Below are 27,835 nucleotides of genomic sequence, written 5' to 3'. Positions count from 1 at the left end.
TTATGTCATTCCAAAAATCCTCAGGAAAAAAATACAGAACATATAATTGCTAATGAATTTTGTAAAATTATTTTCTTCCTAATTCACGGTCAACATTTCTTATTCTAGGAATGCTGTTTAAGTATTTTTTTAATTTTTTTCTCTGCTCTATCTCTATCTTCACATCTCAAATAAGCAGTCTAATCTGTGACGCACATTTAAATCCCAACTTTTATTAGCAGTCACATTCTTATTTAACTCACCTACCCTATGCCCCAAGCACCTTTAACCCTCAGGAAAGCAGCCTAATGATGTCAAACATAGTGTGTCCCTAGGACTGAATCCCCATGGTGTAAGGTGAGGTAAGTGAGAGCTCATCCGTAGGGATGAAATTGTCCCCCTTCTCATTTGTTGGTGACAACTGATCTTTCTGTTCTATGTATGTGTGTGGGATTCCTGCCCTAACAGAACTTTACCCAGAATTTGAAACTTTGTTCATTTATTTAAAATGACTTTCCCTTTCATGAGAAATTTGATCAATGACTCTTATATTGAAGTGAATAAAATTCCTGCATGAAAGCTCTTTCCTCCCTCAGACATGGGTCCATGTTAAAGAAACAAGATGCAGTCATGAGAGCAACTTGTTTCTCCAGGTTCATCTTTAATGTTTTTTGATTTGGCAAAGTTGGGGTAGGGACTGCAAGTATTTTCTCATGGAATAAAACAAGGAGGCGAGTATCACAAACAGCAGTTTCTTCTTCTCTGTGTTTCCTGACTTAATGAAATCATTAGAAGGATACTATAAAACTCAAATGTGGAAGGAATCTTCAGAGTGTGGTGTCCCAGTGTATGATTCTATTTTACTGTGGAAGTGTTTATCCCCACAAAACACTGTCACAGCCTCCGCCCCATCTCTAAAAAGCTTTTTCTGTTGAATGTCTGAACAGTGCTAGTACTGGGTTTGTTTTGTATTGAGCTGTAAATTATACTTTAAATATTTCACATTAAAATCTATCTAAAGATTTTTGGTGTCATCAATACATATGGATATGAAACTTACCTGTAGCTTAATGGTAGTTAACATGAAATTGTATTTTTCATAATAATGAAAAGGATAATAGTAACAATAATAATAATAATGCAGAAAGTAGGGTTTTTTCTTATTTACTGTAATAGCAAAAGGGTAATACACTTTGAATTACCTTTATGGTTCTATTCAAAATACATCCACACTTTTTTTTTTCAGGGCCTTCTTAAAATTTTATTTATTTATTTATTTATTCATTTATTTATTTATTTACTTATTTGGTTTTTTTCATGGTTTATTTTTTTTTATATTTAAAAATTTCCATCTCCTTCCCTCCTCGTCCCCCCTCCCTCCCCTTCTCCTCCCCCTTCCCTCCCCTCCCCTCCACCCATACCTCCCCTCCCTCCCTCTCAAGGCCAAGGAGCCATCAGGGTTCCCCACTCTATGCTAAGACCAATGTCCTCCCAACTTCCCCCAGTTCATCCACACTTTTAAGGTAGGGAGCTGGCCAGTACACATGTTGGGATGAGAGTTTGAATCCTCAGAATCCTAATAAATGCCTGTTGAGCATGGCTTCCCACCTGTAATTCTGGTGCTCAGAAGAAAAAGACAGTTGATTTCCACAGCAGGTGGGCTAGTTAGAATAGCATTATTGGCAAGCTGTGGGTTCAACTGAGAGACCTTGCCTCAAAGAAGAAAGGGAGAGCAACTGGAGAAGACTAACAGTGTCACCTACAGGCTTCCACATGTGTGTGTACACATGAGGACAGTCTTACACATGCTAAACATAATGATAATAATTTCTCTGTTTAATTGCAAGCTGGTTTTTTATTGTTGGAGATATTTCTGCCTATACTTTATGACTTTAGGACCATTTATTTGGTTTAATTGTTTGAATACTTGATGGCACAGTGTCAACATTTAATATGCCATCCCAAGAGTGGTATGCAATCTATTGGTCATAATTTCAAACATTTGTTCACCTTATTAGTTTCCATCTTTCTGACAAATATACCACAATCTATGTTAATATTTCATAATATTAATATTTTGTTCAAAAAATAAAATCAACTTTTTCTTTTAATACTTGAGAATCCAAATGAATTATTATTTCCTGAAGGATATGAGTAACTTACTTAACATTTTTAAACAGTCCTACAATCCATTTCCATTTCTTAAAAAGTGTATTCTTTATTTCAGGTATAATTTTACATTATTGGTTTTTTATTATAAACATTATAGAAACAGGAGTGTTTATAGAAAATCATGACAAACTTATTATATACTATAACATTTGTCAAATAAAATCTCAGGTAAAGAGTAATAGAATTCCACAAAAGATAACTTTTATGGGCTGGAGAGATGGCTCAGTGGTTAAGAACACTTGTGGTCTTGCAGAGGACCTGAGTTCAGTTCTCATCACCAGCACGGTGGTTCACAGCTTTCGTTACTACCAGCTCCAGGGCATCTGGCATATTTTCCTGATCTCTATGACCAACAAATATGCAAGTGTTGCAGACATTGAGGCAAGCAAAACATTCACACATAAAATGAATGATCTAATAGAGTATTTTAAAACTTAAAAAGACATCTCTATTTTAGAAACTGCATTTTTGCTCATAGAAAAGCATGGGTGGGAGGCCTTTTGAAGACAATAATCAATAATCAGATACCGACAAATTAGGCATCTAGGCAGATTTGAGTTTAGGTACCTAGAAAATATCACGTGTACTAATATTTACTAAACCATACTATCAAGTTGTTTAAGATGATCATACAACCCAGAACCTACTAGAATAAAGGCCGTGCCATGAAATTTGTATATCATTTTCCCTCCTCACTTAAGACAACATGTTCATGGGCTATGCAATAGATATTGCAATGACAACAAAAGTCTCATTCTGTCCACAGATCCCTTAATTACAGATTTGGGCTGCATTACAAGGTGATGAATCCTTGGCACCTGTCAAGCTACTGAATGTTTTGATATTCACATAAATCAAATAAAAAATAATTCATAAATCAAGAATTTTGAGCTGAGCTATAGTAGCTAAACTGGCAAAATGTCTTACAACTGGAGAAAGGTGTTGTGAACTCCTTAAAGGAATCAATGAAAGAACTGATCATATATGTCATAAATCATCACAAATGCTACTTTTGGCCCATGGTTGGGCAACTTTTCTCTCTCCTTTGGCCACACTGGTTTTATGCCTCCTTCAAAATTACTTTTCTTGTGACCGATGCCTTCTATCTTTTTAACTTGTCTTCTTGTCAGTATAAAAATATGGCTATATAGAATTGCCATAATAGACACAGGTATGAAAAATAACAGAAAACCTGTGAATACTCAGCCTTAGATTAGAACATACTGACATCCTTCTATGAAGTTCACAGCACTGGATAGTTCTTCCAGCCCTGTTGGCAAATACTGCTCATTCATTCCTGGCCACACAAACCCAAAATAATCACACAGAAACTGTATTAATTACAATACTGTTTGACCAATAGCTTAAACACATTTTTAATTAGATCTTACAGCTTAACTAATCCATTTCTATTATTCTGTGAGATTGTGGCCTACTGGCAAATTTCCTGCAGGCTCCAGAAGGTATCTTTCTCCGTTGGTAGGCTACATGGCATCTCCCTGGTTCTGCCTACTTTCTCTGCATATATCTTTTCCAGCCTGGCTATATTCTGTTATGCAATTGGCCAAAATCAGATTCTTTATTAACCAATGGCAATAAAACATATTCACAGCATACAGAAGGGAATCCCACATCACAGCCCTGGATAATAGACCCCTATGTAGAACACAGTACTGTTGCACACCAAGAACCAAATCCAGGAGATGCTGATGCAAATAACTGACTCAGACACCATGAACTTGGTTGGGTAGACCAAAGGGTCAGTGACAGTAATGCACCCGTGGATGGAGATGAAGCTGGGATAGACAAGAGAAGAGTATCAAAATGCCACATCACAGCAGGAGAGAAAAGTAGAGAAGTGTTTCCAAGGAATCAGCAGTTCAGAATGTGACCATGCTGAAGAGCATCACACAGATTCGCACCCAAAATCAGAGTAAGACATAAATACAATGATGAAACTCAGTTGCTTGAAATAGAGGGTTAACCTCATCTTCAGAGGGTTTCCAAATACAGCCAGCACAACCCTGAAGTCGATGACTATACAGAGGATGACCAAGGATCCAGGTGCGTAGGTTTTCATAGAGGACTCCATCGGGTTCTAGTAGCAGAGGGCTATAGGTGACAAGTTTCTTCTCTTGGTGCTGCTGTTCACATGAACACAAGTTCTGAACTTTCATCCGTCTCTTATGACAGACAGGTTTTTATTTGATGAGGGGACAGAAGAAACATCTCATTAACTTGCACATCCATGGTGTCGTCATCGACCATCTTCCCCGTTCCCTGTCAACGTCTTGCTTTCAGCTTCAATATTTGAGCCTATAAAGCAGTTGCGAATTCTAGTTAAATCGGTGTGCTCCATAAACGTCATGGTTATATCATGATTCTTGTTTCTCTGTGTAATCAGAGAAATTGTTTTTTTTTTTTATGCTAGCAGCAATTAGTATTCAAAAATATGCAGCAAACGTTGTGCTGCCAAAGGTGGTTTCCAACTTTGGAATTTAACCAGGCACTTTCAGTGCCCGGCCTGTGAGACTACAACCTTCCTCATTATCAAACCCCTGGAATTTGATGAGGCTTTAACATGTGTTACTCACGTTAACTTTCAGCCATAACGCTGAGTAATGAGTGAGAAACCCTCCCAGGAACACAATCAAATATCATGTCTTAAACACAATGACTATAGGAGTCCCTGAAGGGTGGCATGAACAATGAAAAGAAATTCACTTCAAGTTCTTCTTAAGATTTAACATTTAACAGAGAATAGCTTCAGTGATAAAGTGTGGTAGAGACTATAAAGGAAAATGAGAGACATTTTCAAATACAAATGCAAAAAACATACATATGTAGACCCTCACAAATAACCCAATAAAGCCAATCATGGTGCCAAGCACCCACCCTAAATCCCAAAATTGTGGAGGCAAAGTCAGGCGAGTCTCTTCAAGCTCAAGATTGGTCTGCTCTACTGAACAAATTCCAGGGCAGTCGGAGATACATAGAGAGACCCCACCAAAAAGAAAGGTGGTATGTCATAATTGGAGTCTCTGCCTACGTGGGCATGTGTGGTATAGAGGCTGGAGGTTTCTGGTGGGCATTTTGCTCTTCCTCTTGGTTTTGAGATAGAGTTTCTAATGAAACTCAGAGCTTGCCATTCCCTGCAGAACTAGACAGGCTGGCCAGTCAGCCCATTAATTCTACCTGTCTCTGTCCCATAGTACTGGAGCGTCAGGTCCAGAGTGACACACCTGAACTTTACATGTGTCTTTGTATGGGTTTGTGTATGTGCGTGGAGGTGTCAAAGATAGCCAGCATTCATTCACTGGTTTGGAGTTGCAGGTAGTTGGAGTTACAGGCTGCCTGATGTAGTTCCTGGACAGTGAACTCAGGTCTTCTGATAGAGATGCACATGTTTTAACTACTGAAAGTTCTCAGTAGTTGCTGTTTTTGTTGCAAAGTTTCATATTGCATAATCTGACTTCATGCTTAGCAAGTGCAGATGACTTTTAACTCTAATACTCCTGTATTACCTCATGAGAGATAGAATCACAAGAAATTTTATTTTCTGTGATCTAGCAACATCCCCCTTGGCAGGTATACAATGTTTTCTTAATTCATGCTTCCATTGTTTCTTAAACACTGAGTAAAGGACATTAAGGAGTCTGGGGTGCCTCTAGTCATCTGTCAATCACACAAAGACAGATTTCCTCAAACACATTAAAAGAAGAAATAAGTGTGGCAGCTTAATCCTCTAATCACAATGTTCAGGAAGAAGAGGAAGGGAGATTACCTGGAGTTACAACTCGGTGTAGATAGTCTGAACTACAGAGGAGCTGTAAATAAAAATGAGATATAGTATCACCTCTAAGGGAAATCATTACCAACTTAAATAGATCTTATAATTAAAAAAACAGCAATCATTAATAATAAATATCCATTGTGTATGTCAACAAAGAAATTAGAAGAAAATGGCAAGCAAGACCATCTCAATATGTATCCATAACTTTGCCAAATGTAGAAGGCTCAGATGTTTATCTTTATTTTTCTATTATATTTATGGGTGTTTTGCTTGCATGTCTGTCTGTGGAACATGTGCATGAAGTGGCTGTCATGGCCAAAGTTATAGACTGGACTGGAGTAAAAGTGGGCTATATGCTACCATGGAGTGTCCTCTAAAACACCAGCCAGTGCTCTTAACTGCAGAGTTGACGTTCCAGCCCCAAATCTTACACGTTTATAATTTCTTCTCTAAAAAAAAAAAAAACTAATCTAGAATAAAGTGTGGAGTTTGTTTATTCCAGTACTGTATACTGCTGTCTAATTTACTATTGAGAGAGGCATGTCTAAAACACGTAGTTGGCTTTATCCCAGATAATTTTTATGATGAATACAGACTTTTGGTGGGGAGCTATGGAAATACATGTACGGGTTGTAATAAAAGTGTGTTTCCCAGCCTCAAGGCGACTGTATAGATTGCCCTTTATTTTAGTGCTTCCTTCTCCTGAATACATTTTAATTTGGCTCTTGCTTATATCTTTGAAAACTACAAATCTATAGACACTTTACAAGATAAATGAAGGATCATCTCACTTACAAATCACGTCGAATAAAGAATAACCATTTTTGAATCCTTGATTTAAACAAATAACTTGTAAAGCTTTGGGGCTATGGTCATTCCGCTGTGGGTTTGTTACCTCGAAAGCAGGTCACTGAACAGATGTTATTATTTGTGAAGTCATTTTTATTTCCTCTGTAAACAATGAAGCAGGTGTTAGTTAATACACAAATATCTCGGTTTATTTTTCCAGACCTTAAAAATCATATTTTTATAAATGCAAATCTGGAACTCATGAACAGAAAACAAGACACACTCCTCTGAGGAAGAGACACCCCGTAAGATTCTCCTTGCTTCATTTACAGTGTATTACAAATATACTACTAAGGGATTCAATGACTATATACTCAAAATTGAGGCTTAAAAAGTTGAACAAAAGCCAAGAATTAGAAATTTAGAAAGGCAGGAAAAGGGGGTACAGAGAACCAAGTAGCACTAACCAGTACAAAACACAGTGGAAAATGATTAAATACAGGGTCATCTAGTTCCATCACAAATAGAAACTAATTTTACATTCCTTGAAGAAAACAAAAGCTGCATTTGAGTATCTGGTCAGAGATGAAACAAAATTCATGACTCTACAAAATGAGATTGTAGCACTCAATCTCCCTGGTAATGTTCTTCTGTTAAACTCTTGTCATTCCCCAAATGAATCAAGAATCTACTCAGGAAATAAGTTAGTGGCAGAGGAGTTCTGCCTCAAGATTCTGCCAGTGACAATCAGTTTGATGGCTTTTCGAAACCAAGGATAAAAGAAAGCATAAATCAAAGGGTTCATGGCTGAGTTGTAGTAAGCGATCCAGACTAGGATTTCATACACATACGTGGGAGTGATGAACCCTAGGAAGGCATCAATAATGGAGTCAATGAAGTATGGCAGCCAAGACAGGAGAAAGGCTGCCACTGCGATCCCCAGGGTTTTGGCTGCTTTCCTCTCCCTCCTGGCCACTCTGTCCTTGTAGCTGTCTGATGCCTTGACAGTCTGGTTGCTCATCCTCTCAATCTTCTGAGCCTGCTGTTTAGCAATGAGGAAGATCTTAGAGTAGACAGTTGTCATTATGAGTGTGGGGATAAAAAATAATAGAAAATTGATGAAGACCCAGCTCTGATTCACTGCAATTTGACAGCCTCCCACACAGTTGAGGGCAGTCACTAGATCCTTTAGCCCAGCTTCATTTGCCCCTGTGTAAAGGAGAGAAAAGCTATAGATGATGGGCAGGAGCCAGGAAAAGGTGATGCACTTGCCAGAAACAGAAGCCGTGAACCTGGTGGGGTAGGTGAGGGGGTCACTAACAGCAATATATCTATCCACAGAGATGAAGCACAAGTGAAAGATGGAAGAATAACAGAATGACCCATCAAAGCAAGAATGTAATTTACAGTAAGTGTCCCCAAAGTACCAGCAGCTCTCTACAGACCTCACTGTGCTGAAGGGCATTACTGTCAGTCCCACCAAGAAGTCGGCACAGGCCAGGGACGCCACCAGAAAGTTGGCAGGGGAGTGCAGCTGCCTGAAATGAAGGATTGACATCATCACAAGGAGGTTTCCACACACAGCCAGCACAGCCCCAAAGCCAAAGACTGCATAGAGGATGAGGCGAGGGCCTGGGGAGTATGGGTTCCTGATGCAGGATCCATTCAGGTTCTCATAGCACAGCAGGGCAGATGAGGCAGAGAATAGATCTCTGCTCAGGATGCTGTCTTGATCCCAGAGAAAACTTTCATCATATGTAGCCATGTAGGCTATTCCAAAAGTCCTCAGGAAAAAAAAATACAGAATGTTTAATTGTTAATTGTTTTTTTCTTAAATTATTTGCTCCCTAATTCAGTCAGCCTTCATTATTGCATGAATGCTGCTTAAGTCTAATTAATTTTTTCTCTACTCTATTTCTTCACATCTCGAAATCATCAATATTCTGTAACAAACCTTTAAATTCCACTTTTTATTAGGATCCTCATCCTTATTAACTCACCTATGGTAATGCCCCAAGCACCTTTAACCCTCAGGAAAGCAGCCTAATGATGTCAAATACAGTGTGTCCCTAGGACTGAATCCCCATGGTGTAAGGTGAGGTAGGTGAGAGCTCATCAGTAACGATGTTGTTTGTGCCACAACCAAGTCCCCCTTCTAACTTGCTAGTGAGCTGATCTTACTGTTTAATGTATGTCTATGTGATTCCCTTCCCAACAGAACTTTACCCAGAAGTTGAAACTTTATTCATTTTTTAAAAATAAACTTTCCCCTTCTTGAGAAATTTTATCAATGATTCTTATATTGAAGTGATCAAAATTTCTGATAAAAGTTCTTTCTTCCTTCAGGCATTGGTCCATGTTGAAGAAACAAGAAGCAGAGTCATGAGAATAACTCCTTTTCTCCATGATCAGCTTAAATATTTTTGATTTAGTCAAGTTAGGGTATGGACTTCAAGTATTTGCTCACAAAATTAAGCAAGGAGGCTAGTATCCCAAACAGAAGTATCTTCTCTGTGTTCTTTGATTTAAGAGGATCATTAGAAAGATACTGTAAAACTCAAATATGGAAAGAATCTTCAGAGTGTTGGGTTGCAATGCATATTTTTATTTAACTTTGGAAATGTTTCTTCTCAAAACAAACAAACAAACAAACAAAAACAGTGTTACAGAATCTGCCTAAGCTCTGCAAAGCTTTTTCTGTTCAAAGTCTGGACATTGTTATACTGGGTTTTTTAGGGGGTGGGGAATTAAGCTGTAAATTATATTTTAAATACTTCACATTAAAATTTATCTAAAGATGTTTTTAAAATAATTTTTGCTTTCATCAATACACCTAGACACGAATTTTCCCTGTAGTTTAATGGCAGTCAATGTGGAATTATATATTTCATAATAATGATATTAATAATAACAATAATATTATACAAAATAGCTTTTCCTTATTTGTTTACTGTAACAACAAAAATGTAATATGCCTTGAATTACATTTATGGTTCAATAAAATTACGACCACACTTTCAAAGCAGGGAGTTGCCCAGTAAACAAAATGCTGCTAGCAGTACACATGTAGGGATTGGAGTATGAATCCTCAGAACACTAATAAATACCTGCTAGACATGGCTGCTCACCCGTCATTCCAGTGCTCAGAAGGAAGTCAGTATTTCACACAGCAAGTGAGCTAACTAGAACAGTAGTATTGACAAGCTATGGGTTCATTTAAGAGACCTTGCCTCAAAAAAAAAAAAAAAAAAAAAACGCAAAGAACACGGGAAGAGCGTGGAGGCTCAAAGGGGCCAAAGGTCAGAGAGTTTGGGACTTGTTTTTAGTTCATTCAAGGTTATTGTACTTCTAACTGAAAGGTCCCACCTAGGTGTAAAACAGAGCTCTGCTCTCTCAAGGCTATTGTCCGCAGGTGTGGCTAGTAGCCAGACCTCTGCTCCTGAAACAGGGAAGTAGTTGGTTCCTACCTAAAACAAAAGTCTAAGGATCCAACTAAGTTCCAGTTCCCTTTATGGAAATAACTTGGGGTTCCACCCAGGGAGTGATTTACCTACAGAGTGTTTGGTCTAGGGCATGAGTCAAGGGCATGAGTGGTAACTGTAGCCCCTGACTTTCAATTTGTATGTTAATGCAGTCTTTTGTTTTAATCCTACCTTTTGGGGTTAGGGGTACATTAACCAGTTGGAAATTTTACTCCTACCTTTTGGGGTCAGCGATATATTAACCAGTTGGAAATTAAACACAGGCAAATTTTCTGTACTCACTGAAAAATTCCCTCCCGATTCTATCCTATATGTTTAGCATCTCTGTAATCTTTACTATATCTCTAAATTCCCATGCCTCTACTCTGGAGAAAGGTATTTTTGTTGAGGCTGGCCCCTGAGAGGAGAGAAATTGGAGAAGCCTCCCATTGTCACCTATAGGCTATCATATGCACATGTACACATGTGGACATTTATAAACATGATAAATACAGTGATAATAAATTTTAAGTTTTCTGTTTAATTGTAAACTGTCCATTGTATTATTGGATATATTTTGCCTAATCTTATAATTTTAGGAGTTTTATTTAGTTTTAACTGTTTGGATTTTAGATTGCACAGTATCATCTTTTATTATACACTGTGTGTATCCCATCATTCACATTGTGGTTCATAGCTCTCATTAAGACGGGTTCCAGGAAATCTGGTACCTTCTTCTGATCTCCATGGATACTAAATATGCATGTGATGGAAAGACATACAGGCAAGCAAAGCACTCACATAAAATAAATAGATATAATTAAAGCATTTTAAAACTTAAAAGGAAGTTTCTGCTGTAGAGACTGCGTTTTTTGCTCATAGTAGAATGTGTACTGGAGGTGTTTTAAGGACAATAACTAGCCACTGATGAAGTAGGCATCCAGGCAGATTTGAGTTGAGGTACCGAGGAAATACTGCACAAACTAATATTTACTAAACCATATTTTTATCAAGTAATTTAAGACGATCGTACAACCAAGAACCTACTAAAATAAAGGTTATGCTATAAATTTTACATGTCATTTCCCCTCCTCAACTTAAAACAGCATATTTATTAAAGGTGTGCGCCGCACTCGGGAGGCAGAGGCAGGCGGATCTCTGTGAGTTCGAGACCAGCCTGGTCTACAAGAGCTAGTTCCAGGACAGGCTTCAAAGCCACAGAGAAACCCTGTCTCGAAAAACCAAAAAAAAAAAACAAAAAAAACAAAAACAAAAAAAAAAAACCAGCATATTTATGGGCTGTATAATAACCTGAGATTCACCATTCATTTTAAGCAACTGGATTTCATCATTGTATTTCCGGCTTATCCTGACTCTGTGTGGGATGTCCTTCAGGATGGTCACATCCACTGAGAGTTGCTGGTACTTTGGAAAAAACTTCTCTGCTTTTCTGACCTGATGTGGGTTTAGAGTGATATTTTATTTGTGTTTTAATAAATAAAGCTTGTCTGAAGATCTGAATGCATAGCTCAGACACTAGAGGCCAGGGAGTACTGACACACACCTTTAATCTCAGGACTCAAAGCCTCCCTGGGCTATACAATATTGAATCCGTCTAAAAAGACAAACAGAACTCACACAAAGGTGCTCCCAGCACTCTGGAATCACAGGCCCTTAACCCCAGCATTATCGAGGTGGAGACAGGAGTGCTATGACTGGCAGAGAGAGAAATATAAAGCAAGAGAAGACAAGGTTTCATTACAGTCTGAGATTGATGGAGAGTTTCTCAGTCTGTAGTCACACTGAGGACAGGATTGTCACGTAGTTTGTCTGAGCCTTGGTAGAGGGAAGAACTCTGCAGTGGCTTGGATGCTTTGCTTTTCTGATCTTCAGCGTGAACCACAATATCTATCACTGGGTTTTTATTATTTGTGCTACATGGGTTCTGGACTCTGAACTCAGGTCTTCTGCTAGAATTGTACATGTTTTTAACTGCTGAAAAATTTCAGTGGTTGTTTTGATGCAAAACTTTATGTTGCTTAATCTGACTTCAAACACTCTTTACAACTGAAGACAACAATTGGCAATAAGTCTAATCCTCCTGTCTATACCTCACAAGAGATGGAATCAGAAGCAATTTTATTTTCTGGGACCTAATAATTTTCCCCTTGGTGGGGATATAATATTTTCTTAATTTTCCTTCTATTATTTGGTAAGCAGGTTGATCCTAAACTAGCCTGTTGTGAATAGAGCAGCCATAGACTGTTGTGAATAGAGCAGCCATAGACACCATAGACATGAGTAGGCATGCTGACTTCGGGTACGCTGTAAAGAAGGATGCAACTGTGCCACGTGGTAGTGACTACAGATGAGTAAGCACTAGAAAGGAGAAAGCCAGGGCCCGATAGCACAGAGATGGTCATGTGCAGGCAAAGCAAGATGTCTCTTCAATGTTTTGATACTCCTCTACACTTACACTAGACAATCTAACCTCAAAAAGGTTTAATTTGATCTTTGCCTTTAGACTAACTAAATGAAAACCTATTGCTGAGGCAGGATATAACTAAGAGATATCCCCCATGACGGTAACACTCCTGTCCAAATGTGAGTCCCTCTGTTGTTTGCAAAATCATTTTCAATAAATAAGTCTGCAAAAAGTCAGGTCAAGATTTGAGAGAAGTTTCGCTTCTGTGGGGTTTAACATTCAAATACTAAGAGCACAATTCTCATGCCAACTTTGGGTTTTTCGGTGAGCATAAGTTTTCCTTCTTATTTTTAGGTCATTGGCTCCTGAAACTCATTATTAAAACTCCAATTACTTGGCCGGGTGGTGGTGGCCCATGCCTTTAACCCTAGTACTCGGGAGGCAATAGGCAGGCGATCTTGGTGAGTTTGAGGCCAGCCTGGTCTACAGAATGAGTTCCAGGACTTCTTGCCAATCCCCAACTAAACAAAGGATCTACTTAAGAAACAAGTCAGTGGCAGAGTTCTCCCTCAAGATTCTGCCAGTGACAATCAGTTTGATAGCTTTTCGAAACCAAGGATAAAAGAAAGCATAAATCAAAGGGTTCATGGCTGAGTTGTAGTAAGCAATCCAGACTAGGATTTCATACACATACGTGGGAGTGATGAACCCTAGGAAGGCATCAATAATGGAGTCAATGAAGTATGGCAGCCAAGACAGAAGAAAGGCTGCCACTGCGATCCCCAGGGTTTTGGCTGCTTTCCTCTCCCTCCTGGCCACTCTGTTCTTGTGGCTGTCTGATGCCTTGGCAGTCTGGTCGCTAATCCTCTCAATCTTCTGAGCCTGCTGTTGAGCAATGAGGAAGATCTTAGAGTAGACAGTTGTCATTACGAGTGTGGGGATAAAAAATAATAGAAAATTGATGAAGACCCAGCTCTGATTGACTGCGATTTGACAGCCTCTCACACAGGTGAGGACAGTCACTAGATCCTTCAGCCCAGCTTCATTTGCTCCTGTGTAAAGGAGGGAAAAGCTATAGATGATGAGCAGGAGCCAGGAGAAGACGATGCACTTGCCAGAAGCAGATGCAGAACAGATTTCAGCCGTCAGGATCTTTTCTTTTCTTTCTGTGAACATTCATGAGCTTCTCAACTTTCTGTTTTTCTGGTAAGCTAAACAGTATCTGTAGTGTTCATGACGTAATTCGATGTACTCAATTAGCAGTGTGATGACAGCTGCTGGGCTCAGCCTCCAGACCACAGTGAAGCACTCAGAGATCCAGGACCCAACCTGGTGCTCACACAACCAGGGAAGGCTTTTAGCTTCCATCAGCAAGAGTGAGCCCAACATATTTGCCTTTCCATGCCTGGCTTATTTTGCCAAATCTGCTGTCTTTCATTTCATCCATTTTCTTGCAAATGATAGAATTTCATTCTTAATAGTTGAACAGCACACCACTGTGGATGTGCACAGTGTTTTGACATCTACCCATTTGTTAATAGACACCTTGGTGAAGTCAATATTACAGCTTTTGCGAATAGAGCTATAAAGAACATGGGAACCCAGGTGTCTGTTTTGTTTGTTGGCTTCATTTTCTCAAGCATACTGCTAGGCTCTGTATAGCCAGCTCATGCCTTAGTTCCATTCTTCAGTTTATTTTCAGGTTTTTTTTACTCACATATATTTATTGGTTTGTTTGTTTGTTTTGGCGGGAGCCTGACTTGTGCATTTGCTGTGGTGTGTATGGCAGTCAGAGGCAGCCCTCAGGAGTCAGTTCTCTCCTTCCACCACGTGGATCCCAGGCATCATTCTCAAGCTGTCTGGCTTGGTAAAGGCTTTTAGTCAATGAGCAGCTCGCCAGCCCCATTCATTAATCTTTAAAGAGATTTCTCACTGATTCCCATGACTCTTATAGTCTATTTTCTCACCAAGCGTTTGTAAGGATCCCCTTTCTCTACAGATTTTCCAGCATTAGTTATTTTATTTTATTATTATTTTCTTTCTTTTTTGTACTAAGAATTCTCCCTGGGTAACAGGTTTCTCATTTAGCCGTGGCTTGAATTACCCTGATATTTCAGAATGTGCACTTTTCTCGGGTAATTATTAGCCATTTATATTTAAGCTTCTGAGAAATATCAGTTCACATCAATCGTTGGTTGATTGATTACTTGTCGTTTCACTTTCTTTCTTTTTTTCTTTCTTTTTTTCTCCGTTTCTTCCTCCCTCCCTTCCTTCTTTCCTTTAAGCCAAATGTGCCACAACATCTGGCTTAAACCATTTTTTTTAAAGATTTGTTTCATTTTTAGTTTTGTGGGTTTCCCTTTGGGGTACCTGAAGGCTCAGAAAAGATAGCCTAATGAAGGGAGCTATGAGACGAAGGAGATATCAAAATCAAAGTTACAATGTCTAATCAGCTAAATGAAGAGAAAAATTCAATCAGTAAAATAAAACAAAATAAAAATTGTGTGATGCGGAGTGAAATTTCTAATTGGGCTGGACGTGATGAACAATGACTTGTCTGCACACCAACCCTGATACAGGCAGCAAAGAAGGGATGCTCAAGGGACACAGAACAAAGATGGCTGAGATAGTTGGGGAGTTATCTAGAAAAAGGACATACTGAGCTAAGTGGGGGTAGTCGTCAAAGATTCTTACATCTCTGTAGCATCTGCTCTTTCTGGAACCCATGAAAACCAAGCAGAAAATGGTGTTTTAATGGTCCACTTTCAAGTAGCAATTGAGAGCTTACTAAATTATATTAAAATGCCTGTCAAAAATAGTACACCTATGCTTAGCTTGGCTTAAGAAAACCGAATCTTGAACAAAATATTAATATTACAAAATATAAACAGGTTTTCGGGTACTTGTCATAGAAATAAAAAATAAGGAAATGAATAATTGTCTGAAATTATGACCTATATAAATTGTACATCATCCCTGAGATGTATAATAAAAGATACGGCATCTAAAATTCATAAAATTAAAACTAAACAATACTCCTAAAATCCTAATCTATAGGCAATGTATCTCCAATAATAAAATGGAGAATTTGTGATTAAACAGAGTGAAAAATTATTTATCATTATGTTTAGGATATGTTTGAATGTCCACATGTGTGCATGTGCATGTAGAAGCCTGTAGGAATGTCCACATGTGTGTATGTGCATGTGGAATCCTGTAGGTGACACTGAGAGTCTTTACCAGTTCCTCTCTCCTTCTTCTTTGAGGGATATCTCTCAGTTGAACCCATAGCTTGTCAATGCTACCATTCTAGCTAGCCCACTTGCTATGGGAAGCAACTGTGTTTTCCTTCTGAGCCCTGGAATTACAGGTGGGCAGCTATGTCTACCAGGCATTTATTAGGGTTCTGAGGATCCACGCTCACACCCTGACATGTGTACTGCCAGCACTTCGCGTACTGTGCCACTCCCTGCCATGAATATCACTCCTTCCACATTTGATTAATACGTTACATTTCCGAAGAATCCATTAAACCAAACAAGGACATGGAGAAGAAACTTCTATTTGTCGTAATAACCTTTTGCTGCTTTCCCTGACCTCACTTCCCCAATCCAGAAATATAATCCAAAGCTAAACCTGAAGAGCAACTAGGGGTTTCAAGATTCTGCACCATATTCCTCTAAGACAGACCAATGCCTGAAGGGAGAAAAAAATCCTTTATGAAGGGATTTTTAAACCTTTCAACATGAGGGCTATTGATAAAGTTTCTCACGAGGGGAAAAAAGAGCTCTAATAAATGAACAGAGCATCAAATTCTGTGCAAAGTTCTGTTGCAGCAGGTATCACATTCACCTACGTCTTACATAAAGGTCAGCTGCCACCAGCAAATTAGAATGGGGAAAGTTTGGTTGTGGCATAAACAACATACTTACTAACAAGCTGCTACCTGCCTACCCTTACACCATGGGGATTCAGTCCTAGGGACACGCTGTATTTGGCATCATTAGGCTGCTTTCCTGAGGGTTAAAAGTGCTTAGGGCATTGCCATAGGCTAATCAAAAACAATGGAATTGCTAATAAAAGGTGGAATTTAAATGTGTGTCACAGAATAGACTTATGCTTTCAGATGTGAGAATAGATTAAGCAGAGAAAATATTTAAAATAGACTTAAAGAGCATTCATGTAATAGGGAAGGTTGACTCTGAATTAGGAAGGAGATAATTTTAGAGAATGAAAATCTGAAATGATGTCAAAACCCGGTGCATATATGTGCAGGAAAAGAGAAACTAAGACAACTATAAGCTCTGCACTTTTTTCTGAAGATTTTTAGAATAGCATAAATGGCTACAGATGATGACAGTTTTGACTGGGATCAAGTCAGAATCATGAGTGAAGCTCCAGTCCTTTCCACATCCACCCTGCTATGCTATGAGAACCTGAACGGATCCTGCATCAGGAACCCATACTCCCCAGGCCCTCGCCTCATCCTCTATGCAGTCTTTGGCTTTGGGGCTGTGCTGGCTGTGTGTGGAAACCTCCTGGTGATGATGTCAATTCTCCATTTCAGGCAGCTGCACTCCCCTGCCAACTTTCTGATAGCATCACTGGCCTGTGCCGACTTCTTGGTGGGATTGACCGTGATGCCCTTCAGCACGGTGAGGTCTGTAGAGAGCTGCTGGTACTTTGGGGACACTTACTGTAAATTTCATTCTTGTTTTGAAGGATCATTCTGCTATTCTTCCATCTTCCACTTGTGCTTCATCTCTGTGGATAGATATATTGCTGTTAGTGACCCCCTCACCTACCCCACCAGGTTCACGGCTTCTGTTTCTGGCAAGTGCATCACCTTCTCCTGGCTCCTGTCTATCACCTATAGCTTTTCCCTCCTTTACACAGGGGCAAATGAAGCTGGACTGGAGGATCTAGTGACTGCCCTCACCTGTGTGGGAGGCTGTCAAATTGCAGTGAATCAGAGCTGGGTCTTCATCAATTTTCTATTATTTTTTATTCCCACACTGGTAATGATAACTGTCTACTCTAAGATCTTCCTCATTGCTAAACAGCAGGCTCAGAAGATTGAGAGGATGAGCAACCAGACTGTCAAGGCATCAGACAGCTACAAGGACAGAGTGGCCAGGAGGGAGAGGAAAGCAGCCAAAACCCTGGGGATCGCAGTGGCAGCCTTTCTCCTGTCTTGGCTGCCATACTTCATTGACTCCATCATTGACGCCTTCCTAGGGTTCATCACTCCCACGTATGTGTATGAAATCCTAGTCTGGATCGCTTACTACAACTCAGCCATGAACCCTTTGATTTATGCTTTCTTTTATCCTTGGTTTCGAAAAGCCATCAAACTGATTGTCACTGGCAGAATCTTGAGGGAGAACTCCTCTGCCACCAACTTATTTCCTGAGTAGATTCCTGATTCATTTGGGGATTGACAAGAGTTTAAACAGAAAAACATCACGGGGGAACTAAGTGCCCAGAAATGCTCCTGCAAAGTGATGCATTATACATCAGCTGAGACACCAACACATAAAATCGGCTACAGTTGTTTCCTGACTAACATAACATTGAATTTCAATTGTAAAGGTTTTAACAAGACAGAATCCCCCAAATGGGGGAATTTGGCACATTCTGCCTCTTACTTAGCATTGTGTTTTTGTTCTGCTTAGTTCTTAGTTTTCCTCTATTTCATGGATTAGTAATCCTCTCCTTGTAGTACTCTTGAGAAAACTCTGTGTGTGTGTATGTATGTTTGTGTGTGTGGATATATATGGAGATATATTCTATTTCTATCATATCTCTATGTTTTTAATCAAATATATACATATATGTATATATTCTAAACTATGGAATTTCTACATTCATGTTAGTTCAATCCCTGGGCATAGCACATCTTCATTCTTCTGTGTATTTAAAATAAAATGTAAACGCAAAAGAAGAATGTAAGTATAAAATGAAAACAAAGATGTATGGTGTTATTCAGAACTGTGTGTCACAAAGAGCAGTCTCAGTTATGAAAATTATTATTAACGATGCTAGTTCAATTGCTGGCAATTATAAAGAAAACTGACATCATAAGGAATTACGTCCATTCACATATCATTAACCTGGAAATAAGCGTTCACATCCTCGGAGTAGAAGGACATGAGGTTACTCCTAAATGTTCTCTGCTTATTAACCAGACTAGTACACTCAAGTTCATTTTTCACCCTCAGATTACCTGAGATAACAAACCATAAACTACTCTCCCCGTGGGTACTAGTTTGCTATTCAGAAGAACAGTGTGATCATGTTTGTGAATTGCATACCCCTTCTGTGGCTTATGTATTTGACAGCACCTTGGCAAGCTTTCTACACAGCAAAGTTTAAGGCTAAAGCGATTCTGAGAGCCTTCTTGCATAGTAGCCCAGGATTTAGGACCCAGGTGGCTTATCCCATCGATTGGGTGACATTCTGCATTCAAATGGGCCACACATATTTGCTTCTTTTCCCTGTTCATCTGCATGCCTCCAGCAAGGACTTTCCACTCTGTATGGAATGGAAGGATTACTCAATAGATTTTTTGCTGAATAAACATATTTTTCCTTTAAATTCAGGAATATTTTAACATCCTTCTTTTAAATCCAGAAGTATTTAAGAATGAGAATGTGCATGCTCACAGTAAGCAACTATGGCTCAGTGACTATGGATCCTTACACACTGAGGTGGCTGTTAGACACTGGTGCAGTTGTACTGCAGACTAACTTTCTGACATTTGAGTGGGAAAAGTCATGGACATGAACTTGATGGAACTCATAAATGTAGGCTGTGTATTGTTAATTCAAGGGTGACAAAAACATTAGCAAACAAAGCCTTCTTCCCACATTCTTTTCCTTGTCAATCAACACGCCATTAGGGCAAACACAAAATATTAGACACAAAAGCCCATTTAAGATGATATGAAGCATCCTTTTCATATAGGATGTGGTTATGATGTTAAGACTCAGTCTTGGAAAGGTGTATGGTATGTCAGACCTGCTTCTGCTGTTTCTGAACATTCACAAGACCAAGAGTAGTCTTTCGGGAGCAGCCAATGTTCCCCTCTGGTCACAGCACAACTTCTCCCTTCTAAGAATTTCCTTAGCTATCCTTATAAAATTGTACCAGCCTGGTTCTGTGGATCCATGGCTAGCTATTCTCTACTCTAATAAAATATATAAAATAGTATAATTATATTTATTCTTTATTTGCTTATAAAATATTTATGGTGTTTCTACTATAATTATACCAAGTCTCTCTGAATTTTGAAAACGTATCTATTTTTTAGTGTGTGTGTGTATGGGTGTCTGTGTGTGCGTGGGCACACGCATGGTGTGTGCATGGGGGCATACAGGTGCACGCACACAGAAGGCAGGAAAGGGTATCCAGCGTTATCCTTTGTCTCTGTCGGTGTTGTCTTGAGATGAGAGCGCTCACCGAACTAGAAACTCACCATTTGGGTTGATCTGGCTGAGGTACCTGTTCTTAGGCTCACCTGTCACTGCTTCCCAACACTGGTGTTAAAGACATGCATGTGCATGTAAAAGGTCTTTTACATGGGTTATGGAGGTTTGAGGTCAGGTCCTCAAGCTCTCAGAGCAAGTGCTCCTGTCTACTGGTTCTCTCCCTGGTCTGAAAACATTTCTTTGTTTCCTTCTAATAGCCAGTATAACGAAGATGAATTTCATCATTTGATCTCTTTTCTAAGAAGTCTATGTGATTTTGTTATGCCCAGATCCACGAAGTCCCCCAAAAGCCAACAAGAAGACCTAGTTCTGTATGTAAAAGCAAAGAGCCTTTATTCTATACTAGTTTGCAAACTCAGACTTTCTGTGTCCAATGTATTGGAGTGATTAAAGAGGTCCAAGCTCAATTAGAGTTGGTTTTTATTGTAGTAAAGGTGGGGGTGAGGGATTTCTAAGGTTCAGGACCCCTGACTGGCTGCTATATGTCTAGGGATATCCTGGTGAATGTGTGCTGGTAGAAGATCCTATCTACAATGGTTTGAATGTTAGGAATTTCCGTTGGATGGTCTGTCCCTGGCTGGTGCCTGGGTAATCTCAGTTTGTGGTCCTTCCTGCAACCAGGTATTGCCTCAGGGTAAACTACTGACTTCAGTAATATTACATGATAGTTCACTGTTTGATTTTAAAATTAAATGAGATATCCTGGCATGTAATCTGTCATTTTTTCAATATTTAGGAAATCCACAGTGAATGATCTCTGAGTCTTCCGAGCTTGTCTTCCCTCCTTCTAACTAGGAAGTGTGAACTCATCTCTACTTATGGCACAGTTAGAACTTGATGCACTATGGATACAAAATGTCATTACCATTACATCAATTCCTAAGTGGAAGGTTGTTCCAGGCAATCTTTTCCCTCCAGTTTTTATGACTATATGGGAAGTTCTAACAGCTTGATACTCAACTTTAAGACTCAAAAGTCCATTCTAATTGTTATTACTGTTATTCCCAAATCTGCAAAGTCCCCCAAAAGCCAACAAGGAGATGAATCCTTGTATGTAAAAGCAAAGAGCTTTTATTTTATGCAAGTTTGCAAACTCAGTCTCTCCACACGTCCAACGTATTAGAATAAATGGAGAGCCCTGAGCTTAGTTAGTGTTGGGTTTTTATAGTAATAAAGGTGGGAATGAGGGGTTTCTGAAGTTCAGGACCCCTGATTGGCTGACATTTGTCTAGGGGTGTCCTGGTGAGTGTGTGCTGGCAGGTGATCCTATCTACAGCCGCTGAGTCCTACTCTGGCAGGTGATAATAGTTGGAAGTAAAGAACTTCTTTTGGGTGATCTGTTTGTATTTAACTTATCATTTCTGTCTCCTACAATTATAACTTTAATTGCATACTTATTAAACACTGTTATTTTTTTGCCCTTGTTCCTAACCTCTTGTGGTCAACAATAGGAGAGGTAAAATCTCTTCGTTTGTTTCATTTTTCATTCTTTCTTTCTTCCCCTCTCCCTTTCTTTTATACAGCCCCACTCACACCCCAGAATAGAAAAGCAAGTAAAAGAGAATTTTGAGAGTGGATCAATGATTTTCTTTGTGTCAAATAGTGTTCTTGACAGGATCTGCTACCAGTGTGGCAAATCTAGAGTTGGAGGTTCTGTCATTGGGTTCATGTGTGATTTCTCTGGAGAATGTTTGTTCACAGTAGATCCCTGGTGTGGGTGGAACATTCCAACTGACTCCTCCATTTAGAGTCTGAACATGAAAAAAAACATATGGACTTGTGTGCTCAAGTTCATTCTGTCCATCACGCTACTGAAGAATATATGAAAAAAGTTATTGAAGCCTCATTCTCTTTTAGGCTTCTTTATTCGGTGGCCTTGATGACCCACGTTTTACTCATTTTGAGCAAATTAAGTTGAAACTGAGCACACTGGTAGCAGGAAAAGTGGAATGATGGAGGGAGAAGCCTAACCCTGCCACTCTCTAGAAGACAATGATCCATCCATAAGTTCCAAATGGCCTCAAAAGGGCTTGTCTCTTCCCCCAGCATCCCCTCATTTAGCAGTATATCAACTGTGCATGATACATTATGCAAGGTCTGAGGAGTACATATGAAAAGTCCAAATGAAAATAACCATACCTCCCAAAACAAGCCAGTGGAGTGCGTATGGCGGAGCTGACTGGATAGTTAATGCTTGTGTCATGAGATCAGTGTGATTTCACTGAAAGGCAGAAGCCCAGCTGACTTCATACACGATTTCTTGGTTTCTTTTCCCATATCTTTTCACTACTTTGATGGGGGGTACTTTAAAAAATGTCCTTGATTTGCTTGAGACCTGTATTAAGAGCATAGACCTCGCACACATCACCATGGATGAAGACCAAGCAGGGAAAGTTTGTTCTCCACCTAAAGCCCAATGAATATATATATGTGTGTGTGTGTGTATAATATATATATATATATGTATATATATATATATATACATATATATATATATTAGGAAAAAACTGAAAGATATCTGAATAAGAGTATTGATTTCATTGATTTGTGATCAGGCAGCCAATAGGATGAATAAGAAATATCTCTCATTCTCTATAATGTACTATGCAAGCGTGTGTGTGTGTGTGTGTGTGTGTGTGTGTGTGTGTGCTGTTGGTTGTGGTGGTGCATACTTTAACCTCAGCACTCGGATGGAGATGGACAGGTCTCTGTGAGTTTGAGGCCAGCTTAGTCTGTGTAGTGAGTTACAGTGTATTCAGGGCAAGGCAAACATAGTTAGGATGGGACAGGGAGGGATGACTCATTTTAGATGATATGTGTATGATCACATAACTGAGTTTTATGCATTTTTCAAACACTATAGAATGACAAGAGTCATAAATGTTGTTTCTAGTACAGACATTTCAAGCTTAGAAATAATGCTGCAGCTAAACTGTGATTGAAATTCTTGCCAAATGTGGTAGCGCACGCCTTCCCAGCACTTGGGAAGTACTAGGTCAGTCAGAAATACTCAGAGACCCCGGTTTGTTTGTTTTATCAATTCTTTTTATTTATTTATTTTTGTGTAAGAAGAAATTTTTTTTAGCCTTTGCCTAAAACCGGGACCTTTGAGGGAAGACATACTCAAGTAAGTGCGGACCGAAGCCCTGGCTGAAGTCCTAAAATTGAAGCTTTTAGTGCTCAGAGTGACTAGACAAGCATGTGTGGTACCTGCGGTCTGCCTAGCTGATGAAACAGGACACACTCGCTAAACTGCACTTGAAGAAAAAAAAAAGGTTTCTCACACTTTCTCACTCTCCTCCACGTCCCCGCAAGCAGTTAATGCACGCTTAGAGAAACACTCGTCTTGATGAAGAGAATCAAGTTGATTTAGTAATGCACTAATGTCTTGAGTTTCTGAGACCATTAGCGGACAAGCTGGCTGCACGCACTCAATGCCCAGCGCTCTTCAGTTACAGAGTAAACTTCAGCCTGCCTGGTATTTGGTTACCTCAGCCTCTAATCCGCAGAGACAGGAATGAAACGCGATGTCTCATTAACAGTCCTCCGACTTGGTGCCCTGCATGACCACAAGCCATCGTTATCACAGCCTTCTCTTACTTTGGTCATAATGAGGAAGAGTTGACACATTCGGTCACTGGGGGATGCTCTCATTAGGGATGTCTTGGAGGACCAAACTAAAGATCAGGTGCAGAAATGAGAAGGAAAACTTCATCTGATGTAAGAGCCAAAAGTTTGCCTTAGCATCCTTTCTAGGGCATTAGAGTCATAAACGCATGAGAATCAGGACTTCTTCCTAACACTGCCCAACTATTTACTAAAGATGGTTTGGGGAGGACAACATTAGAAAAGTCATATTAGTGCAAGAATTTTATAAGACTTGGGACAAGCCTCCAACAGCATCCCACCTCGGCATTGGGAGAAATGCTGCTTACTGAGTTAGTAAACATGAAGGCACAAGTTAGCCTAGATTCCTCTATTGATCTTAGATTACATTAAAAAAAATAGAATAGCTAGAATTGTACAAATACTGGAGCAGGTTTTTGCAAGCCCTGTTTTAGGATCCTTGGGCCTGGATCTGCCTGTCTTTATGCTTCTCATATCGTACGCATTGTCTTTTCCCTTCTGGTGCAATCCTCCCATGCCCAGCTCTCCACGTATGTTTCAGTGTGATTTCATCTTCAAGAGCTCAGTTTTTCTGATCATAGAAATGGCATGCATTTTTATTACTTTATACCCAGACATCCACTATGTTTTTAATTGATGAATTAATTAATATAAATCTCAGAATGATGGAGGGATATATAAAGTTCTTTCTCTTCCCAATGGCAAAGATGCCAATGGAAAGGCTTTTATTTACTAGAACACAAATTTTAATGGGAAGAAGGGATCAGTTTGCCTCGTGAGGATATATGACAATGTTTAGAGACATTCACAACCAGGGGTTGGGGGTGGCTATGACTGGTTGTGCACTTGGTTGCACACAACATATAGAATTGTTTATAAAGTCTATAGAACATAAATGGGAAAAACCTGGCATAAACAATTGAAATTATTTTATAAAATCAGACATTAAGAAGATGTTAGGAGGAACCGGAAAGATATCTGAGTAAGAGTATGGATTTTATTGATCTGTGATCAGGTAGCCAGCAGGATGAATAAGAAATCTCTCTCTCTCTTTATAATGTACCATGCAAGCTTATAAATGCCTGCATGTCTCCATCCCTGTACTGCTAGAGACTTGAACTCCTTGTCAGGAAGGCTGAAAAATGTCTTTCCTTAGTCTGCAGTGCTCTGCCATGCTGGAGACTATGAACACAAAACCTGTTTCAGAGTTCTCACTCCCTGTTCATTGTTCTTTGTAAAATTAAATCTCTCCAGGGACATGGGCAGAACGGGCAGTAACCACAGAGGACAGCACAGCCAGAGTGCTCATTGCAGATCTATTGAATGCATGGAAAGACTTTGTGGACAGATCCCAGGTAGCAATGGCTTGAGCACAGAATTCATCTTCTCAGTTGTCTCTGAGAAAAGCTGCTGCACTAAATGCTCTACTGTTTTGTTTTTTAAGGACTTTGTATAATACATCTCTCTTCAGCATTATTATTTCCCCATAGCTTGTTATCTTGCTGCTTGGTAGCCATGGTAGATGCATAAATGACTCTTATCAGGCTATAAAGAGCCAAGTTGACCTTTAAACCTTGTAGCCCCATCGTATCTTTTTAAAACCCCAGGAACGTGACCAAGTCATGACTGAGAAGAAGGTCATGGTTCAAGTCTGCAAACAAAGGAAAAAGAATTATTTGGCCTAACATACACAATAGTAATTAATGTCGAAAAGACTTGTTTTGTAGACCAACTTTCCTAATAATCACTGTTGAATATAATCTTATTGGTTCACACCTTGCCCTATTGGGATTCCATCAAGGGATTTTTCCCATTGGGGGTGTCTATTTAGCTTTAGGTGGTAGTTTAAGACGTGTAACATAGAAGTAAATCTATAGGTGATCCACCGGTTCCACAGCTGCATCCACTGTTCCGACTGCTGCCAGAGAAACACTAGAGGTAAAAATAAAACATAAAAACATGTTTAGAGATCAAAGAAAATGTAGCCAATTAAGAAAAAGGATCATTTGTTAACTGGAATTTAGCTTTAATAATTTCCGACCATATCGAACTTACTGGATTTTATTTTGTTCCAAAGAATGTTTAATGTTGCCAGGAGAAATGAAAAATGATATTAGACTTAGCATCTCATAATAGCCTCTGGCATCCTACTGGGTTGATGTGTACTTCTTCCCTCTACAGTCGTGAAATCAGAATTCCTGACTCTTGAGAATCGAATACGGACCTGCTTGCTGCCCATGCAGAGAGCAGCAGCATGGATAGCAACTCGTCTCCGCCAGCTGCCCTACAGCTCTGCTATGAGAACGTAAACGGGTCCTGTGTGAAAACTCCCTATTCGCCTGGGCCCCGGGTCATCCTCTATGCAGTCTTTGGCATTGGGGCTGTGCTGGCTGTGTTTGGAAACCTCCTGGTGATAATCTCCATCCTCCATTTCAAGCAGCTGCACTCTCCTACCAATTTCCTCATCGCCTCTCTGGCCTGCGCTGACTTCTGGGTGGGCGTCTCTGTGATGCCCTTCAGCATGGTCAGGTCCGTCGAGAGCTGTTGGTATTTTGGGAGAAGCTTCTGCACCTTCCACACCTGCTGTGACGTGGCATTTTGTTACGCTTCTCTCTTCCACCTGTGCTTCATCTCCATCGACAGGTACATCGCTGTCACTGACCCTCTGGTCTATCCCACCAAGTTCACGGTGTCTGTGTCAGGAATTTGCATCAGCATCTCCTGGATTCTGCCCCTGGTGTACAGTGGTGCTGTGTTCTACACAGGGGTCTATGACGATGGCCTGGAAGAATTATCCAATGCCCTCAACTGTGTAGGAGGGTGTCAGGTAGTTGTGAATCAGAACTGGGTGCTGATAGATTTCCTTTCCTTTTTTATACCAACTCTTGTTATGATCATTCTGTATGGTAATATTTTCCTGGTAGCTAGGCAACAGGCTAAAAAGATAGAAAATATTGGTAGCAAAACAGAATCATCCTCAGAAAATTACAAAGCCAGAGTGGCAAAGAGAGAGAGAAAAGCAGCCAAAACATTGGGAATCACCGTGATAGCATTCATGATCTCATGGTTGCCATATAGCATTGATTCATTAATCGATGCTTTTATGGGATTCATCACCCCTGCCTACATTTATGAGATTTGTGTTTGGTGTGCTTATTACAACTCAGCCATGAATCCTTTGATCTATGCTTTATTTTATCCATGGTTTAAGAAAGCTATTAAGGTTATTATGAGTGGCCAGGTGTTCAGGAACAGCTCAGCCACTATGAACTTGTTCTCCGAGCAAATATAAGCAAAGGCACAGAGGAACTCACAGGTACCTTTAATTTCCTAATGAACTGAGTCTTTAAAGAGTCTACGAAGATCCTTAATGGGAAAGAATAACGGCTATTCACACTAGATAGGATGAGTTAGCATTTTCTAGTCTTGTTAGGATGTGCACCTTGCTGCCATTTCTCTGAAAATATTAACTGGGCCAATAAATGTTAAGTTTTTATTAGCTTCCTATTTTAGAGCTGAGCTTGCAACACTCCTTGCATTTAATTCCCGCCATCCACTCCTCCTTTTCATCCATGACATTCCCTTGATCCTGGTATATTCTCTGAAAGCATCGAAGGTTCCCTTCGATGCTTTCCTCTTTTCTTTACAAAGCTTCCAGGCTGACCCTAGCCTGCTAAACATTGCATTTCATGCATGAATAGGCTTCCCCAGTACCTGCTTTCCTTGGCTCTTTCAAATACAAGTTAAAAGGGGGAATCGTTGGCCAATAGAATTGACTCAGTCTTATGAGAGATGACAGAATACAGGGGGATGATCTGCAATGACATCACCTTTATTAGGCTGTAGTGACTGTCAGCCAAGTTATTGTCCTCCTATCCCATGATTTCCTTTCCTAAAATAAGAGACAGAAGCTACTAGACTTCCTGGAGTGGAGGCGCTGTGATTATGTGGCTGCTCTTCTGGCTGGAAGTTGGATACATGTGACATATGAAACCCTGTGTCACACTGGTCTGCTTAGCTGCATGGATTATGATTTGTTCATTAATGAGAATCTCTCTAAGTGAAGGCTCTAGTTTTCTTTAAAGACGTTTAACGGCCA

At 39.7% G+C, this 27,835-nt stretch overlaps 4 protein-coding genes across 4 annotated transcripts; 2 read left to right on the top strand and 2 right to left on the bottom strand.

Moving 5' to 3' along the window:
- Window positions 1-7,421: 7,421 nt before the first annotated feature.
- On the bottom strand, window positions 7,422-8,498 carry LOC119821069 (trace amine-associated receptor 7e). The gene has a single exon (XM_038339905.1). The coding sequence runs from the start codon at window positions 8,496-8,498 to the stop codon at window positions 7,422-7,424; it is 1,077 nt and encodes a 358-aa protein (XP_038195833.1).
- Window positions 8,499-13,153: 4,655 nt separating this feature from the next.
- Window positions 13,154-13,795, bottom strand: LOC119821686 (trace amine-associated receptor 7a-like). Its single transcript, XM_038340831.1, has one exon. It carries the CDS (start codon window positions 13,793-13,795, stop codon window positions 13,154-13,156), a length of 642 nt encoding a protein of 213 aa, XP_038196759.1.
- Window positions 13,796-16,959: 3,164 nt separating this feature from the next.
- Window positions 16,960-18,036, top strand: LOC119821153 (trace amine-associated receptor 7a-like). The gene has a single exon (XM_038340039.1). It carries the CDS (start codon window positions 16,960-16,962, stop codon window positions 18,034-18,036), a length of 1,077 nt encoding a protein of 358 aa, XP_038195967.1.
- Window positions 18,037-25,990: 7,954 nt separating this feature from the next.
- On the top strand, window positions 25,991-27,028 carry LOC119821102 (trace amine-associated receptor 6). Its single transcript, XM_038339959.1, has one exon. It carries the CDS (start codon window positions 25,991-25,993, stop codon window positions 27,026-27,028), a length of 1,038 nt encoding a protein of 345 aa, XP_038195887.1.
- The last annotated feature ends 807 nt before the right edge of the window (window positions 27,029-27,835 follow it).

This window comes from Arvicola amphibius, chromosome 8 (assembly GCF_903992535.2).
Source record: "Arvicola amphibius chromosome 8, mArvAmp1.2, whole genome shotgun sequence".
NCBI classification, from domain to species: domain Eukaryota; kingdom Metazoa; phylum Chordata; class Mammalia; order Rodentia; family Cricetidae; genus Arvicola; species Arvicola amphibius.
Note: the sequence above shows the minus strand (reverse complement) of the source record. Positions and strands in the feature narration are given on the sequence as shown.

Coding starts and splice junctions, on each gene's coding strand:
- LOC119821069 (XM_038339905.1), bottom strand. CDS start 8,498: ATGGCTACATATGATGAAAGTTTTCTCTGGGATCAAGACAGCATCCTG.
- LOC119821153 (XM_038340039.1), top strand. CDS start 16,960: ATGGCTACAGATGATGACAGTTTTGACTGGGATCAAGTCAGAATCATG.
- LOC119821686 (XM_038340831.1), bottom strand. CDS start 13,795: ATGTTCACAGAAAGAAAAGAAAAGATCCTGACGGCTGAAATCTGTTCT.
- LOC119821102 (XM_038339959.1), top strand. CDS start 25,991: ATGGATAGCAACTCGTCTCCGCCAGCTGCCCTACAGCTCTGCTATGAG.